Genomic DNA, 15,572 nt, shown 5'->3' with positions numbered 1-15,572 from the left:
TCCTGCGGTGAGTCTCATTTCATTCTGGTCAGGTGTTATGCTGTATAGTTCCCAACGCGGAGCGAGATGTTACGGCGGCATTCATTGGTCGCCGAATCGGAGTCGAGCGTTGATTGGTTGCCGGCTCCCCGAAACCGCTATGGAAGGTCAAAACATCGGCAGCTGCCAGCAGCACGCCTCACCTGTGCGCATGCGCGAAGTGCTCACCTGCCAGGCTGTACACACCTAGCGCAGTGCAGAGTGAGCGCGTGGCGGAGGAGGGGCGCGGTCGAAGTGAACGGACGCCTGCGATGCGTGACGGACTGACCTGAGGTCATCAGCTGTCGCCAGAGGCGCCGACTCCGGCGCTAGTAGTGACTGTGGGACCCACGGCGAGTGACTGCGACAGTCCCGGCGCGTGACTGAGGTGACAAAGATGGCGCACCGTCGCGGCCCGCCCCAGTCGGAGTCGACGCCGATCTGCCGGTGTCGCGTGCTCTACCTAGGCTCATCGGTGCCGCACATCACCAAGGACGGCTTGCAGGGCATCCAGGAGCCACTGCGCGAGCTGTACCCCAGCGAGGGCATCTCGGGTGCCAAAGGCATCGACTCGTGGCTCAGCGTCTGGAGCAACGGCCTGCTGCTCGAGAATGTGGACGAGAAGCAGAAGAAGTTCACGCGCTTCTTTCCGATTGAGGTGCTGCACTACTGTGCTGCCGTGCGCTACGTGCTGGTGCCGGCCAGCTCCGGCAGCGAAAAGGAGCGCGTGGCGCGCTTCCTGCCGCTCGACTCGCCATTCGCGCGCAGCCCGAGCATCGCTCACCCGCCACTCTTCGCCGCCATCCTACGCCGCACCACCGGTATCAAGGTACTCGAGTGTCACGTTTTCATCTGCAAGCGCGAGACGCCGGCCAACGCGCTGGTGCGCTGCTGCTTCCACGCGTATGCCGATTCGATGCAGGCGCGCCAGATGGACGGCGGCCTGTACGGCTCCATCTACGGCACGCTGCCGGGCGGCCGGCCGGCGCAGGCGACATCCGCCCAGTCGGTAGCCGAGGCGCAGATCGACGTCATCGAGAAGGTGGAGGAGTGGCAGGCCGAGCAGGCGACGCCGCCGCTCGCCAATGGCGGCGCCGCGCCCGAGAACGGCCAGGGTGACGAGCTATCCGTCTACAACGGCGACAAGAACCACAAGGTGTGGGCCGGCTCGGGCCGCAGCGAGCGCGAGGTTGTCTACAACGAGTACGAGCTGGCCGGCCGCGGCGCCTCCGTGTACGGTTCGACGGGCTCGCGCGCCGCCCGGCCTCGTCAGCTGCTGATGCCAGCCGCGCCACCGCCGCCGCCGCCACCGCCGCCACAGGCGCCCATCGACACCGAGGTCAAGAAAAAGGTGCGCAAGCAGAAAGTGCGTGGGGAGCGTGGCTCGCCTGCCTCGCCCTCACGTGTCAACGGCCACGGCCACGCCATGAACGGCCACGGCCACGCCATGAACGGCCACGGCCACGCCATGAACGGCCATGGCCACACCATGAATGGCCACGGTCACGCCATGAACGGCCACGTTCACGCCGTGAACGGCTACGGCCATGGCATGAACGGGCACGGCCAGATCATGAACGGTCACGGCCCCGGGCCCAGTATGAACGGCCACAGCCACGCCACGAACGGCCACGGGATGGGCGGGCCGCCGCAGCGGTCCGCCAGCGCTCTGAACATGGCGTCGCGGCAGGAGCGCTCTCCGCGCGGCGAGAGGCCGGGCCCGGGCGCGGCGCCGCGGCCGGCCAGCCAGGGCCGCGGCGCCGGCTCGCCGCGGCAGCGAGCGGCGCGCGTGCGGCCGGCGCGCGGCCCGCCACCAGCGCATCTGTACCCGCCGCAGCTGGTGTACGGCACGCTGCCGCCGCCGCCGCACATGCAGGCCGTGCCGCTGCCACCCATGATGCCCGGCTACGGCCCGGCCGTGATGACCCTGCCCTATCCGATGCGGCCCGGCTCGCGCGCCGTGGAGGAGCCGACGTACCTGCCGTCGGCGCGCCCGCTCAGCCCGACCGCCTCCTACCAGCCGGGCCACTTTCCGCACGAGGCGTACCTGCTGCAGCAGCAGTACGCCACCGTCGACCGGCGCCGCAAGGTGCGCCGAAAGCCACGCAAGGAGGCCACCGAGTCGCCGCCCAACACCGGCATTTACAAGCGGCGCAACCACCTGAACGAGAAGGCGTTCGGCTTCTCGATCCAACAGGAGCACCGGTCGCGTTCATATGGCTCGCTGGCCAATCTGGAGGGCGGCGAGGCGCGACCGCACTCGCGCAACGAGGCGCGCAAGAGCCGCGAGATGCAGCAGATGATGCACGAGCTCGACCTGAGCGCCGACGAGCTGGAGCGCTCCGAGGTGCGGCCCGGCATGTACCGCGGCCCCGACTCGGTGTCGCAGCTCAGCCACCACTCGCACCACTCCGGCTTCCGGCGGTTGTGAAGGTACGCCGGCGTCCGTCCGGCCTCGGCCGGCCAGGGCGCGCTGGCTTCGTGTTTGTGTCCACGTCTACGCTTATGATGTTCGGAAGGCTTATTCCAATGTGGACGCTAACTTGCGTATGTACTGGATCAAAGTGTTCCACAGGCTGCTCCAGCTCCAGTAATATCAGTGATGGTTCACAGCAATTCCAAGAAGCAGATCAATATGCAATTATCACATGGAGCGGTGCAACACAGAAACGGCGGACCATAGACAGCACGCACATGGTGTATCCACCAGAGTCCCTCCTCGTTACGTTCTGAGTCGGCGCTTCCCAGCTGGCTGAGCCGTTCCCAGCCTCTTTACGGATACCTCAAGGGCGTCACAAGGTCGGCTGGCCATTCCGAGTTTTTCTCAGAAGCGCTGGCGCGCAGAAAAACTCGGACCTGGGCCCGCCGAGCGCTGATGACTGGTGCTCCTTGAGCATAAACATCACGTCCAAAACGGGTTTACTAAGAGACAAAAGCACAATCTTGTAACCGCATATTGATCAGTCTTGGTTGTTTTGACAAACTTGCGTGCATCGTATTGGCTCCATTGTTTTAAAATTACAAGACACGGCTTGTCCTGACTGCCACTACCCACCACCGCCACCCATAAGCCTGTCCTTCGTTCTGCCCACCCCCGATCCCACTCTTTCCGCAGAGCATGAGGTCCCTCGACTGCAGCCGGGTAACCCAATGCTGACATCACCATCCCGCCACTGATCCGTCGTCACGCCGTAACACGTCCCACGACACTGGGAGGGCGGAGATGGTGTCAGCACGGCCCCGACCGACTGCTGGCCCCGGTCGCCGGCCGGAGGTGCCGGCTGGTGGTACCGCTCTCTCCCCGCTGCAGTCTCCGAGGCCGATCGCAGTCTCCGGGGACGCCGCCGGCCGCCGCCGCGCGCCGCGCGGGGCCTCCAACGCCGCAGAGAGCTGATCCCGCCCAGCGCGCGACGTTCCTGGAAGCCCGGGCCGGTGTCGTGCGGAGATGGCCGGCGGTCGCGGATGACTGCAGTCTCATTTCGCCATGGCGGTCGGAATCAGTAATTGCCCATCGCCGAAAGGCCGATTGCCGGAGCCTCCTCGTGCAATCCGTGAGATTAGCGGAGGGAAATGTCGCACGATCGGGACAGGGTTGGGAAACGGACGTGCAAAACACCGGCCGGGCTGTCATGCATGTCTTGCTGGCAAGCGCAAGCATGACTTGTAAAACTTACCTAAGTTGATCAGTTTTCCCTGTTCAGATCTGCGATCAGTGTGTTTTGTTTTTGTTGCTGGCTTCTCCATTGACAGTCGGAACGGTGGGCATGTAGTGCATTGCAGGTTGAGTATTTACCAAAATACCCTTTGTTTTTCCAAGGGGCAATCCATGTCTCCGCATATTTTCATGCAGCATAAAACTTTTGTGGGTCCCAAAATGCATTATTTTTCGTACTGCGTGACTTTTATTTGGCCGCGGCCCCAGTCGTCCGTCGTTTCGGTAATGCATGGCGGAGCGCAGCGGCCGGCATCCGTTGGACACACGCCGGCGGGTCCAAGATGGACGATAAACAGCTCGGCCAACTGTTCCGGGGCGGCGCGGCGTGACAAAATTTGCGGGGAGGTCCTCTGGCGACGGCTCCCCGAGCCGACTTGGCGAGACGGAAGGCCAGCAGGCATCCCGCCGACGACGCGGTCCGAGACGGCGCGGCTCGCCTGAAGGGTCCGCCGCATGCGTCACGCTTCTGCTGCGTCTCGCCCACCGCTCATGACTCGTAACTGTGCTGTTGCTGGTGGAAACAGGGTCGTGTATCCGTTGCAAGTGACTTGCAAAACATTCAGCAACGAGTGGATCGTACTTCGGTCGTTGTGATAATCTGGCCGAACAACACCTTATTAAACACCTTTATCCTCTCAAACACTCCTCTACACATCACTTACCAAGCGCCTCTCTACACCTCTTTCCTTTTAAATACCTTTTTACGCCTCTATCCTTGCAAACACCTCTCTACATCTCACCCCTCGAAGAACTCTCTATACCTCACCTCTCAACGCCTCCGCACCTCTATCCTCTCAAATACTCTTTACACCTCTATCCTCGCAAGCACCTCTTTACATCTCACCTCTCCAACACCTCCATCAAAGCGACAGCGCCAGGCGGCTGATGTGACGGCCTGACGTGCGCGTTCACCGCTCGCGCCGCGCCCAGCGAGCGCGCCGGCTGCTCCCCGCGCGCCGCTCTGGGCTCGCTCGCACGGCCGGACAAAAAGTGGCGCGCCGCGCCGGCGGCCGGCGGCCGGCGGCCGGCCGTCATGCGTGAGCGCTCCGGCGGTACCGGCGCGTCCGGGCCGGCCCGCTCTTGTTTATGGCATTCCGTCGGCGAGCCGGCGCTGTAATCAGCTGCGCCGTGGGTGGACGGTGGTCGGCCTCCCCGCCGGCGCGCGATGGACTCGTCCGCCGCCGTGGACTCGCGCGATGGACTCGTCCGCCGCCCCCTCCGCCGTGGGTTTAATCTTGACGGATCGACGCAGCGCGGGGTAAACAGTCGTCCATGGATCGCAGGAATTCAGACGGGATGCCAAGGGGCGGACCCCAGCCTGGAGGCGGTGTGGTACCACGCAGCAGGAATGCCGGGCAGGTGGGAGAGACGACTGAGCCTCTGTCAGGAGGAAGAGTATCATGGGAGAGCTGGAGGGGCGGTCCCTGTGGCTCATTTTGTTTTCGTGTCGTCAGCTGCCACCTTGTGTGGGTGCGCGAAATCGAGGTTGTCAGACGGTTGTGCGTCAGTGCTTTCACAGGTCAAACGAGGGGTAATCCCACACCACCTCTCCGGGCGTCGATAATCAAATGCTCGTTTTCACTCAGCGATTTGATTTCCACACATCGAACTGACTTCGAGATGTACTTTTGTGTTTCATTTTCCAGTGAATACATCAATTAATGAGTTTACATGTGACAGAGATCCATTAATTCGCTTTCTCTTGGCAAACTTTCTATTTTTGCATCTCACAATCAATATTGACATTAACTCCCTCACAAGCCGTCATGTACCAAGATTATCCCTCCACTTCAGAGCTTAACTAAGGTCTTGGATAGTTTTTGATCATGCATTATGCTACACTCATGTCCATTCTTTGATATGCCTTCATAGTGATACGGTTTTGATCGTCGTAGCCTGAGCCGGCGGATGAGGGGTTAAGGGAGGGGCAGAGCGGCAACCGCCGCTGTGTTCGATGAAATTTAACTTCCATCCCATGGTGCTGCACGAACGAGAGCGGCATAAATATGTTATTACCTGTGTTCGAAAACATTTACCTTCCATCCTATGGTGCTGCACGAACGAGAGCAGGATAAATATATTATTGGCTCCCTTTTTCTTGGAGGACCTGTCGGATTCGATTGTGACACTATTCGAAGCATACATGCGCTTTATAAAAGTCGTCAAACATTGTGAAAGAAGTGGTAATATTGACCCTCGATTCTGCAACCTATGGGCACGCTTGCCACTCTGTCACAGACATCTATGTCAGTCACTGGCGGATGCAAGAGGCCGGGGGAGGGAGGACAACGACACCGTGGCTGCCGAACGTCGAGAGAGAACGCATTGTCCTTTGCGCGTGGCTGTGGGTGTAACCATTATGAGAGTCGGATTTGGTGGCTCAAAGCTTAGTTGTCTTCTTGGACCCCTCCGGACGGCTAGTGCAGTGTGCAGCAATGCTATTGCTTGCCAAATCTGACTCCTTGAAATGAAACATTCTAGCGTCTTCGGATCCACACGTGGGCGCGAAAATGCTATCACGCGTTACCACAACCCACTTCACGTTGAATTCTGTATAAACGAGCCTTAGATGCGAGATCTACGTAACTACTGACGCGACTGCAGGTGAATGCGCGCGATAAACAAAGCCCATGGCAGTGATGTCATTGCAGTTCGCTTATCAGTCCCGCCTCAGTGCAGCGCGGAATCTCTGATGCAGCTCAGGCGTAGGACGCCGCTGAGTCACGTCCAAGCCTTGCACGACTGCACAGGCTGGTCAGCCTTGACAGTGAAGGGATGCGGCTATATCAGGAAGGCCGTCAGCCAATAGCCAGCCCCGTTGCGAGTGCTGCGGGTTTTTCTCCGCTGCAGGATAGACGACCCTGTTCGGCTTTCCAGGAGAACAGGGTGGCCTTGCCGCAGCTCTGTCGTTCTGTTGATGTCTTGTATGATGTTGAGTGTTACCAATCACCACCGTTGGCACAGCTATGGTCTTGATGATGTTTCGATTTTGCTGCCAGCATTCAGCACCTGGTACGCTTTTTGCGCTCGTTGCGTTCTTGCGCAGTTTTCGCGCACTTTTTGTTGCGACCAGCATCGGCTCGAGTACTTAAATCAGTGGCTGCTAAATGCCAATTACCTTTGACATCGAAGATGTACGGATCGCGTCAAGTCGTTTTCTGCGACATTCCTGCTGCCGTCACAGCCACCAGCTCAATACGGTCCATGTTCGTCCGGGTGCCTGCCGGATTTAGAACACCCGTAGTTCAACAGAAAATTACGATGCCGGGCTGCGCGTAAAATGGGAGCAATGCCATTTGCGAGCGGCGGAGCAATGGCGCAGTATCTGCGCGGATCACCAGGGGAGGGGCCACCGAGCGGTGCGCTCGCCACGCTCTGGTGTTCCGCTATTGCCACACCCGAGCCGGTTCCAGCCGAACGGTGCAGCCGTCCCACGGCCCTCACCAGAGGCGCCGCCTCCGGTGCCCTCCTCACGCCGCGGCGGTCGACCCCCGGCCGCCTGGAGCCCGCCGAGCCCGCACTGCGGTCGCCCTCTGACCCCGTCTGGCTTCGCTTTCAAAGGTCAGCGGCGCGCGGTGAGTGCGGTGCGCACTCTCTCCGACGGCGGCGGCGCGGCGCGGCGCGGCGCGGTGGTGTGCCGCCCGCACGCAGCGGTCGCGGCCGCCACGCCAGCCGAGACGGCGCGGCGCTGCTTGGCACCGACCTGACTCGCCGCGTGCTTGCAACATGGCGCACACGGAACCGAGACCTCTGAACTGGATTGCCTCAGACCAATTTCACGGAGCGCTATTTTCCAGGAACAATGGGGCCATCTCAGCCCATTATCTATTGCGGTATGTGGAGCGGGCGAGTTTGGGGATTGGAAGCTTTGCATGAAAGCGGTCAGTCATTCCAAGCGCGAATAATTAAGACATGGAAGAGCAGGTACGCTGCTGATCAGCAGTAACCCGTTTAGGCCAGGCACGAACACGGAAAATGAGCTATAAATGTAAGGTCACTTTTATCGTATTTGCACGGCCAGTTTCGGGTTAACGACGATGCCATTCGGGCCAACATGGATCAAGTTACATGTCAGTGCCGTGGGTCAGGTATCCCTCCAAAAAAGGCAGTTCATTTGTACGGGATATTTGTACCGTCTTCCGGTAGACATGAAACTGGAACTATTGGTCCCAGCAAGCCGCTTTGGAAAGCAGCGTGAGGTAGGCATTGACTTCCAAGCTGTTTTCAGAAAACACCTGGTCTTTTCAACGGTGCGACTCCGCTGTCGCCTTCACTGTTCCATTGTGTTGTCTCGCGGCCGGCGGCAGGCCGGCTAATCAGCGCCGAATGTGGCGCACTGACGCATTTTCCAATTCTGGTGCGGCCGGGGGCGCGGCTCGGCTGCGCTCGACGCGACGCAAAAGTCGGATCGGAGCCCGGTGAAAACGGCACCAGCCGCCCACCGACAGCGGAGGACATTCCAGCCGGCTTTCACCCTCCTGTGGCGAGTCTCGCAGCTCACCGGCAGCTGAGATTAGCATTCGCTCTTCGCGAGAAACTCCGCATGGGCGACGAGAGAATGCGCATAAAATCGCGTTAAACCTTACTTTAGCTGTGAGCCCGGCACCAACAGTCAACGCTGACTCATGCTTTCTTCAACAGCAAACAAACAATGGAATATTCACTGGCGTTTGCGTCAGTGTTTCGTCTAATGGTAGCTGTAAGTGGGCCTCCATTCGTCTCGAAGTAACGCGCTATAGCGGTTAGCTAACATTGTGTCTGTGAGATACACATCGTGCCTGCAGAGAACGGGTTCCGGGTCCACTCACCACCAGTCGCTAGATACATATTCAGTTCAAATCACCTTGAACGCAATCTATTGTCGCTCCGCGCGATTCGCTCCATTGATTTTCTTGCCGATTTGGGCGGAATAAATTAACCGGTCACTGCGTATTGCCACAAATATGTGGCCTCGACAATCACGTATGAGCACGGGCAGGCAACCTCGTCAGATCACGACCAACCACTACCCTGACAGACAGGGTTCGCGTTGTTCAACCATGTTCACGTTCCCCTTAACACCTAAAAAACAAAAATATTACAACTCCGGCCGATCGCAAGCAACGAGCATCACAAACGGCTGCATCAGACACAACGACAGAAAACAGGAGCTCCAGACTCTTCTCGCTCATATGAAGTACACCTTGCCTTTTATCTTGACCCGATGTCCACCCTGAGGTGCCAGCCATCCGCCCAAAGCTGTCGCTGGCCACGACTCCGGCACGCTTGTGCTGGAGGTCGGACGCGGTCAGTGGCCAGGGCCACGTGGCGGGTCCGGCCGACCGGAGCCGCCTTGTTTGGCGGCCGGCCGTTGGTGAGGCGGCTGGGCCTCTGAGCACGACAGCTCGCTCAGACGCGGAGGCGCGCCAGCCGGGAACCATGCTGTGTAGGGGACTACGCTGTGCACAATACCGGGGGCTATGTAGGTAACATGACGCTATAGGGATGGCGTGATGATCACACAGACCCTCGGCTTTTGTGTCGGTGTTTGTGTCGCGATTGTTGAAGACATTATGCACAGCTGAATATAAATATCACAACAAAAATGATGACTGATTTGATGGACGGAAGCTCTCGGAGTTATAATCACTTAAAGCACAGGCAAGGATTGAATCTGAAAACTGGAATCATACTTTAAGATATCTGTGCCTCCCAAGCTCCGCAGTAATGGCGCCCAGGTCCGAAGAGGGAGCTTGCCGTGACGGCTCGCCGCTTAGCGCCCTTATTTTTCGCAGTCACTCTCGGGATTATGCTTTAGATCAAACATTTGGGTAATATCCGGTAAAATATGCTGTCGACATTTACATTACGTGGGCTCAGGTCTGGTGTGACGTGACTCCCCGTACTGAGCAGAAGCCCGCCACTAGGCGCTAGTCAGGGGGTGGGGTGGCGCCCCGCTTAAACACGCATTTTTAACATTCTTCACCATAGATGGCTCGGGTCAAAATTTTGAAACCAGCGTGATGCGTTCTCACAGAGCCCCTCCACCCTTAAGGAAATCACAACTGGGCCCCTGTCTTTCACGGATCAAAATCTGCGGGATATTTGGCATTTCAGACTTATTTCCACGTAACACCAATTGTACCGTTGGTCGAGAGTGGTCTTCTGTTCGATCATTCTTGTACCCAAAGATAACAAACATTCCTTAGCATGACCAAGTATTAACTTCTACTCACTTTGGAAGTGCTCAACATCGAAGCAGTAGAAGTCTTCAACGAAGCCACGAGCCTTGCAGTTCCCGGGGGAGACCATTTTAAACGTACAAGCCAGTGTTTGGAACAGACATTACCGCTACGGTTCCTAGACTTGGAAGTTATAATTTTTCTAACAAATCCATAGTACTGGCGAGTTCAGCGCCAACTATCGTCAATGTATCCGAGTGCCGGGTCAAGTCAGAGTAGAACCGCTTCGATGGCGTACTGGAAACAATTTGCAGCAACGGCGTCTGGTTGTGGTGGTTTGGTGTTTAAGAGTGGGTCGGCATCGTACCAGCCTTGCTTCCCCTATAGTGAAGAGTTTCTGGCACGGCTGATGACCTGCAGAACAGGACATGAAATCACGTACGTCAGGAATGGGCAAGCATGTGCCAAAACACGGTGTTCTTTCTGCCAGAAGATTTTGCATGTGAGGCCGTCTGAGGTGATAGTTAATTCCGGCTAACAATGGAAGGGGTGTTGACTACCGGCCACAAAGGGCTGATCCGGCACAGGGCGGACGTGCTGTTGCATTTTACGGCTCGAGCAAGGTCTCTCGCTATCCCGTCCGCAAAAAAACGCCAAATTATCTCCAAAAGCGCCAACCCCGCCGTGCCAAATTATCCAGTGAACTTAATGGGTACAATTCGCATGATGGCATCAGGGCAACTGGGCTCAGGGCTCCAACAAATAGCTCTGGAAGTAATTCAAACGGAAGGATAGGGATGGGGGTCGAAAGGAATGATTCCTCGAGGAGTTGGAACACCCTGAGGGCCGCAGCGTGACTCTCCACGCGCGCGAAGAGCGCCTAAATCAATATTTTGCGTTTGCATACTACTTTCTTTTGAGGAATTGCAAAGACAAATTATCAATATCCGTTTTAAGAACTTTCCAGAAACGCTCAGACCCCTTTGTTAAGGCAAGGGGCCCTTGCTGGTGTGAACTCGGCACCCTGCATGAAGATGAGTGGGCTGGATTCGGTAAAAAGCAGAGCTATGGAGGCCTAAAGGAAGTCTTCTCACTCCCCGCATTGGCGGAATCCTGGCGACCGATATTGCCTGCACCCCAAACGAGGTTATAAATGATTTATTAGAAAAATAAGTGCGCTCATTAAAGCAAGGCTCCTGTGCTTGGCAGCCATGCTGGGTAAGAAGCACTAGGAAAATAATAGCTGACTACGGTGGTCACTAACACATGTGAGCTTGCATCGTCACGTATTTCTCTTGGCAGGACCATTTTCCCACCAGTGATCTTTGCCTGGTGTTAAGCATCACGAATGTCGGCAAATATCGGATATACATATACATATATATATATATATATATATATATATATATATATATATATATATATATATATATACAGCTGCAAGATGTGTATCAAGAAGGTTATCAATCACAATCCTTTCCACAAGGAAAGTGCGGAAGCATGGCTTGAAATTCCTAGCAACAGTTTTTGAACGTCATCAAAACCGGTGGTTTCCACAAAATAAAGATTGTCATTGAACAGTACATACTTAAATTGAGCTTTCCAACAAAAGAAATCGTTAACGACGTAATGACGTGTGCCCACGATATGTCTTACTCTGCTGCTTGCAGGAACCAGAGCGCATGAACTACGTAACAGTCACCATAACGTTGAGCGGGACTATATACTTTTCAGGAAAGTTGCTGGAAGTGCGTCGCTCTGTCCCTTTCTCTAGCAGAGCCAATGACGTTAAAGAGGCGGGGAGCCACTTTGTCACCAAATCTGTATGGCCACACGTGTCCTTGACTGTACGAAGTTGCGCGCTGTTCACCCGAAACCACTATTCTTTTCCGTTTAACTCCTTTCTCTGCGAGAGCAGCCCAGGCTTTGCTCAACGTTTAAGCGCGCTGGACGCAGCTGATCTTGCGAAAGCCTCACTCATAAATTTGAAGGGACTCGCTGTAAACATGCCGTTGCTGGGCTGCCAGGAGTAAAATTGAATCGATTGCCGTGAAAATTTGAGGGCATGCGTGCGAGAAGTCATATCAAATGTCATTAAAATTTTATGGCACATCACATCGCAAAATGCTATGATCGAAATAGCAGCAGAAAATGACACTCGAAAAAAGGTTCATGGTGTTTCGAACACCTCGAAAGCATCTGAAACTGGAAACATTCGCAGAAATTCGCATTGGTTTTGGTTTGTACAGAAAGCAATCTGTAAAGGTGGGTGCAATAGTTGGGACTGACTAGCAGAAAAAGCAAAATGTTTATAACCTTTACGTGCGCCTCCAGAAAATCTGGGCCTTTTAAGACTGACATATGTAGCTGAAAATTCCTTTAGTGACAAATCTTGCCCGGTTTATTTACCGCAAAATGTATAATGCATAGCTGGATCCGTTACGACAAAGCCATGGAGGGATGAGGTTGGGGTAGTTTTCACGTGGGTTTCCAGTGTTGGGGGATTCAAGGATGCACACCCACCGAAGAATATAATCAATGCCATTTAATATTGACATCTTAGGTGCAATAGCTTATTTACACAAACGTTGGCCTTTCCGCCTCCTTTTCAGTGGTTAGTATTTGGGAGATAGCACTGCCTTGGTGGAAAATACCCGATTACGAAGGCCATAACCGTAAAGTTGGTAATCGTTCGACTTTTTCGTGTGTCACTGATTATAACACGATTAGAGCGGCAGATGGTCAAAAACATTTACAGTGACTAATCACCGAAGCAGCGCCGCGCCATGCCGGGTTTAGACTTTCCTTGATTTTACGACACCGCTCATTGAATCATAAACATTTAATGCAGCATGAGGCCATTATGAACGATGTTGTGTCCGCGTAACATTTTTTGTCTCCTCAATCATGCCTGACTTTCTTGCCGTCGTAGTGAGGCATATTGGAAGAACCGTCTAAGTCCCGAGCCATTCTGGTATCACAGAGGCGCTGACGCCACCACATCCGTGTGTTCACGAGAAGGTCTGCATCTTTTTACGTTTACAGGGCTTGTTTTCTTTACTCTTTAGCAAGCAATACATTTTGAGCGACTGCTGATGTCTGAGCTGCTTCCACCAACTTTGTAACACATGCGATGGTACCGGGCGCCGAACACTTGCGGCACCGATGCGCGGCTCCTTGAAGTCGAAACCTATACTGGCCGGCACCTAGGGCACGTACCTGGAAGACCTATCCCGATATGTCTCGATGGTTTAGCGTGACAGAGCTGATCGGAATGTATATGTCTACTTATCGTTGGTGAATCTGGCCCAAATGCTGATCATTTAATATCACCTTAACTCAACGAGTTCGGGATTTGCAAGGTCCCATGGCCTGGCGGTCCCGTTTTCACCGAGCTTTCATACCGAGCGTATAACTCCGGTATTAGTCATGGCATGAGAGCTAATTTTCATTTTAACATTCCTTCAGCCCAGCTGCGTGCGACTGAGACGCGTCACGGTGCCAAGGAACATTCAGCACGATAGCCTAGAAGTGAATTGTCAACATCAAAGAGGAGCACATATTCTGTCTTTCCAAGGCAGGCCTGTTAGGCGACATCAGCGGGACCATCGCCATCACAAGGCGTCCCTGCCAGTGCAGCTGTCGCGTCGCCGTCCCTACGCTTGTGACCTGACCTCTGACCTGGCCCTTTTGTCGGCAGCCGTGAACAGCCAGCTGACCCGGCCACGCTGGCGGCGTCACCCTGAGGAGGCAGCGAGCCGCCGGCACGGCAGCGGCGCAGGCACAGGCGCTCCCGGCCCGGCCCGACCCGGCCTGACGCCGGCGTCCCGTTAGCAGCCCGGCCGGCAGCTGGCGGCGCCCAGCGCTCATCGCGCCGCTCAGAACACGCCGCTGACGTCATCCATCACGCCGGCGCTGACGGACACCGCTGACGCCGGCGGCGACGCAAAAACGGCCGCCGCTGAGCGAGTTCGTTCGCCCTGGCCGTGCGCGCCGGCGTTCAGCTCACACGGCGGCGGCGGCGGCGTTCCCAGCCGGCCGGCGCCGCTGACCGCGCCGGCGGCCGGCGGATCGGCACGCGACTCGGCCCGCCGGACCGGACCGGACCGGCGGACGGGTCAGCGCCGCGGCGTGGTCGCTGGGAATGCCGGACGACAGGTCGTCGACAGGTGACCGCGCCAGTGCTCGGACGGGCCGACAGACGGCGCAGAATGCGGCGGGGCGCCGGCGCGGGCCCTGACCGACCGACCGCACCAGCGAATCGCCGACGCGCTGGTCGCCGTGTGCAGTACAAGATGTTGGACGCCGCACCCGCCGCGCTCCGCGGTCGAGCGCCCGAGATACACTAGACTGGCCGCGCTCCGGTGTCGCGGCGCCCGCTTCTCCTGCCGCCCCCTGAGACTGTCGCTCTCCAGTGTCGCCGACGGAGGAGGCTGACACCGGGCCGGCTCCGGCTGCCGAACCGGGCCGCCGGGTCGCGGGCGGACGTGTTTGCCGGGCCAGGCCGCTCGCCGGCGGCCGCCGCCTGACCCGGATCGCGCCTGACCCCGATTGGAGGGCCGGACGAGCCGGCCGCGCCGCCGGCCGCCGGCCGCCCGCCGCCCGCCCGCCGGCCGGCGACATTTTTAACGGTGCTCCGGGCGACTGTGCTCAAACCGGGCCGGCGAGGCGCGCCGCCGCCCGCTGCCGCGTGTGTGTAGATATAGGCGTGCTTGTGTGCCGAGGACTGGAGGAGGAGCGCCCTCTGGTGGTGATACGTGTCATGACTGGCGCCGACAACCGGCGATCCAGCTTACTCCGAGGTCTCCTGTGCCTGGTGTGCTGCTGTCGAGTGCAGGAGAGAGATATTACTGACTTGGAAGAGTCGGGGCGGATTAAGAAATTAAGCGCTGAAAATGTCAATATTAGGCTCCAGGTATGCCACTAAGTGAATAATAAACCTTCGCCTGCATGCGCCCTGATTGCTTGTGTGCATAGTTCCCGTACGCACTTTCGAAATGAATATGCGTCAAAGAAGCGTTTTTCACAGCTTTTCCGATTCACTCAATGAGATGCGAACCACATTGTGGCTTGCCGAAAGAGTTCTCGACTGAACGCCGAGAACATTCACTCGCATCCTGTGGGCTACCTGGTGGCCGGTGGACCGACCTGCCCATCCCCCCCCCCCCCCCACCGTTGCTGCTGGCACTGAACTACAACAGCCGACCTTCAAAAGATGGATGACATCTTGTTATGGCGATATGCCCAATGACCTAGGAACGGCATCGTCCTCTCAGTATTTCGTCTTCACATTTTACCCCACGCCGCAGCAACTTACAAACAAGGTGCCTGATTAGCAAGTCGTTGGTCCCTCCCACTTCTTGAAAGATTGCCCACTTCGGCCCTCTGGTGGGCCACATAGATCCATCTTCCGAATGGGCGCTAGCATGACTGTCGCGTTCTCTACCCGGCCAGCGGATGTGGCGGCCCGGTGGCCGGCCGCCGGGTCCGGGCCGGCCGGCGCGCACAGCTCGGCAGTTGTTTGTCGACAAAAGGCGGGCCGATCGGAGGGTCGGGCCGAGACGGCGGCGCCTGCGGCGCCCCATGACGCCAGCCACTGCGCAAAACACGGCCGAGCCGGGGGCGTCGCATAATCAGCTCAGCTGGCGACGGTGGCGGCACTGTCTGGCCGGCGCGAC

The 15,572-nt window shown here is 57.1% G+C and overlaps 1 protein-coding gene across 1 annotated transcript; it reads left to right on the top strand.

Annotated features, from left to right (window-relative positions):
- The first annotated feature begins 245 nt into the window (after positions 1-245).
- LOC119111512 (translation initiation factor IF-2) lies at positions 246-13,634 on the top strand. Its single transcript, XM_037235329.1, has 3 exons — positions 246-1,742; positions 1,836-2,451; positions 13,595-13,634. Exons 1-2 carry the CDS (start codon positions 416-418, stop codon positions 2,447-2,449), a joined length of 1,941 nt encoding a protein of 646 aa, XP_037091224.1. The 5' UTR covers positions 246-415; the 3' UTR covers positions 2,450-2,451; positions 13,595-13,634.
- Positions 13,635-15,572: the final 1,938 nt, after the last annotated feature.

This window comes from Pollicipes pollicipes, unplaced genomic scaffold (genome assembly GCF_011947565.3).
Source record: "Pollicipes pollicipes isolate AB1234 unplaced genomic scaffold, Ppol_2.1 Scaffold_7261;HRSCAF=8764_pilon_pilon_pilon, whole genome shotgun sequence".
In the NCBI taxonomy this organism is placed as follows: Eukaryota; Metazoa; Arthropoda; class Thecostraca; order Pollicipedomorpha; family Pollicipedidae; genus Pollicipes; species Pollicipes pollicipes.
The sequence above is the reverse complement of the archived record's forward strand: the minus strand, read 5'-3'. Positions and strand labels throughout refer to the sequence as shown.

What these genes read in the sequence shown, in the direction of transcription:
- LOC119111512 (XM_037235329.1), top strand. Translation starts at nt 416, where the DNA reads ATGGCGCACCGTCGCGGCCCGCCCCAGTCGGAGTCGACGCCGATCTGC. An exon ending in CGGCGAGAGGCCGGGCCCGG is followed by an intron (nt 1,743 to 1,835) that starts GCGCGGCGCCGC and finishes GCCCGCCACCAG; the next exon opens with CGCATCTGTACCCGCCGCAG.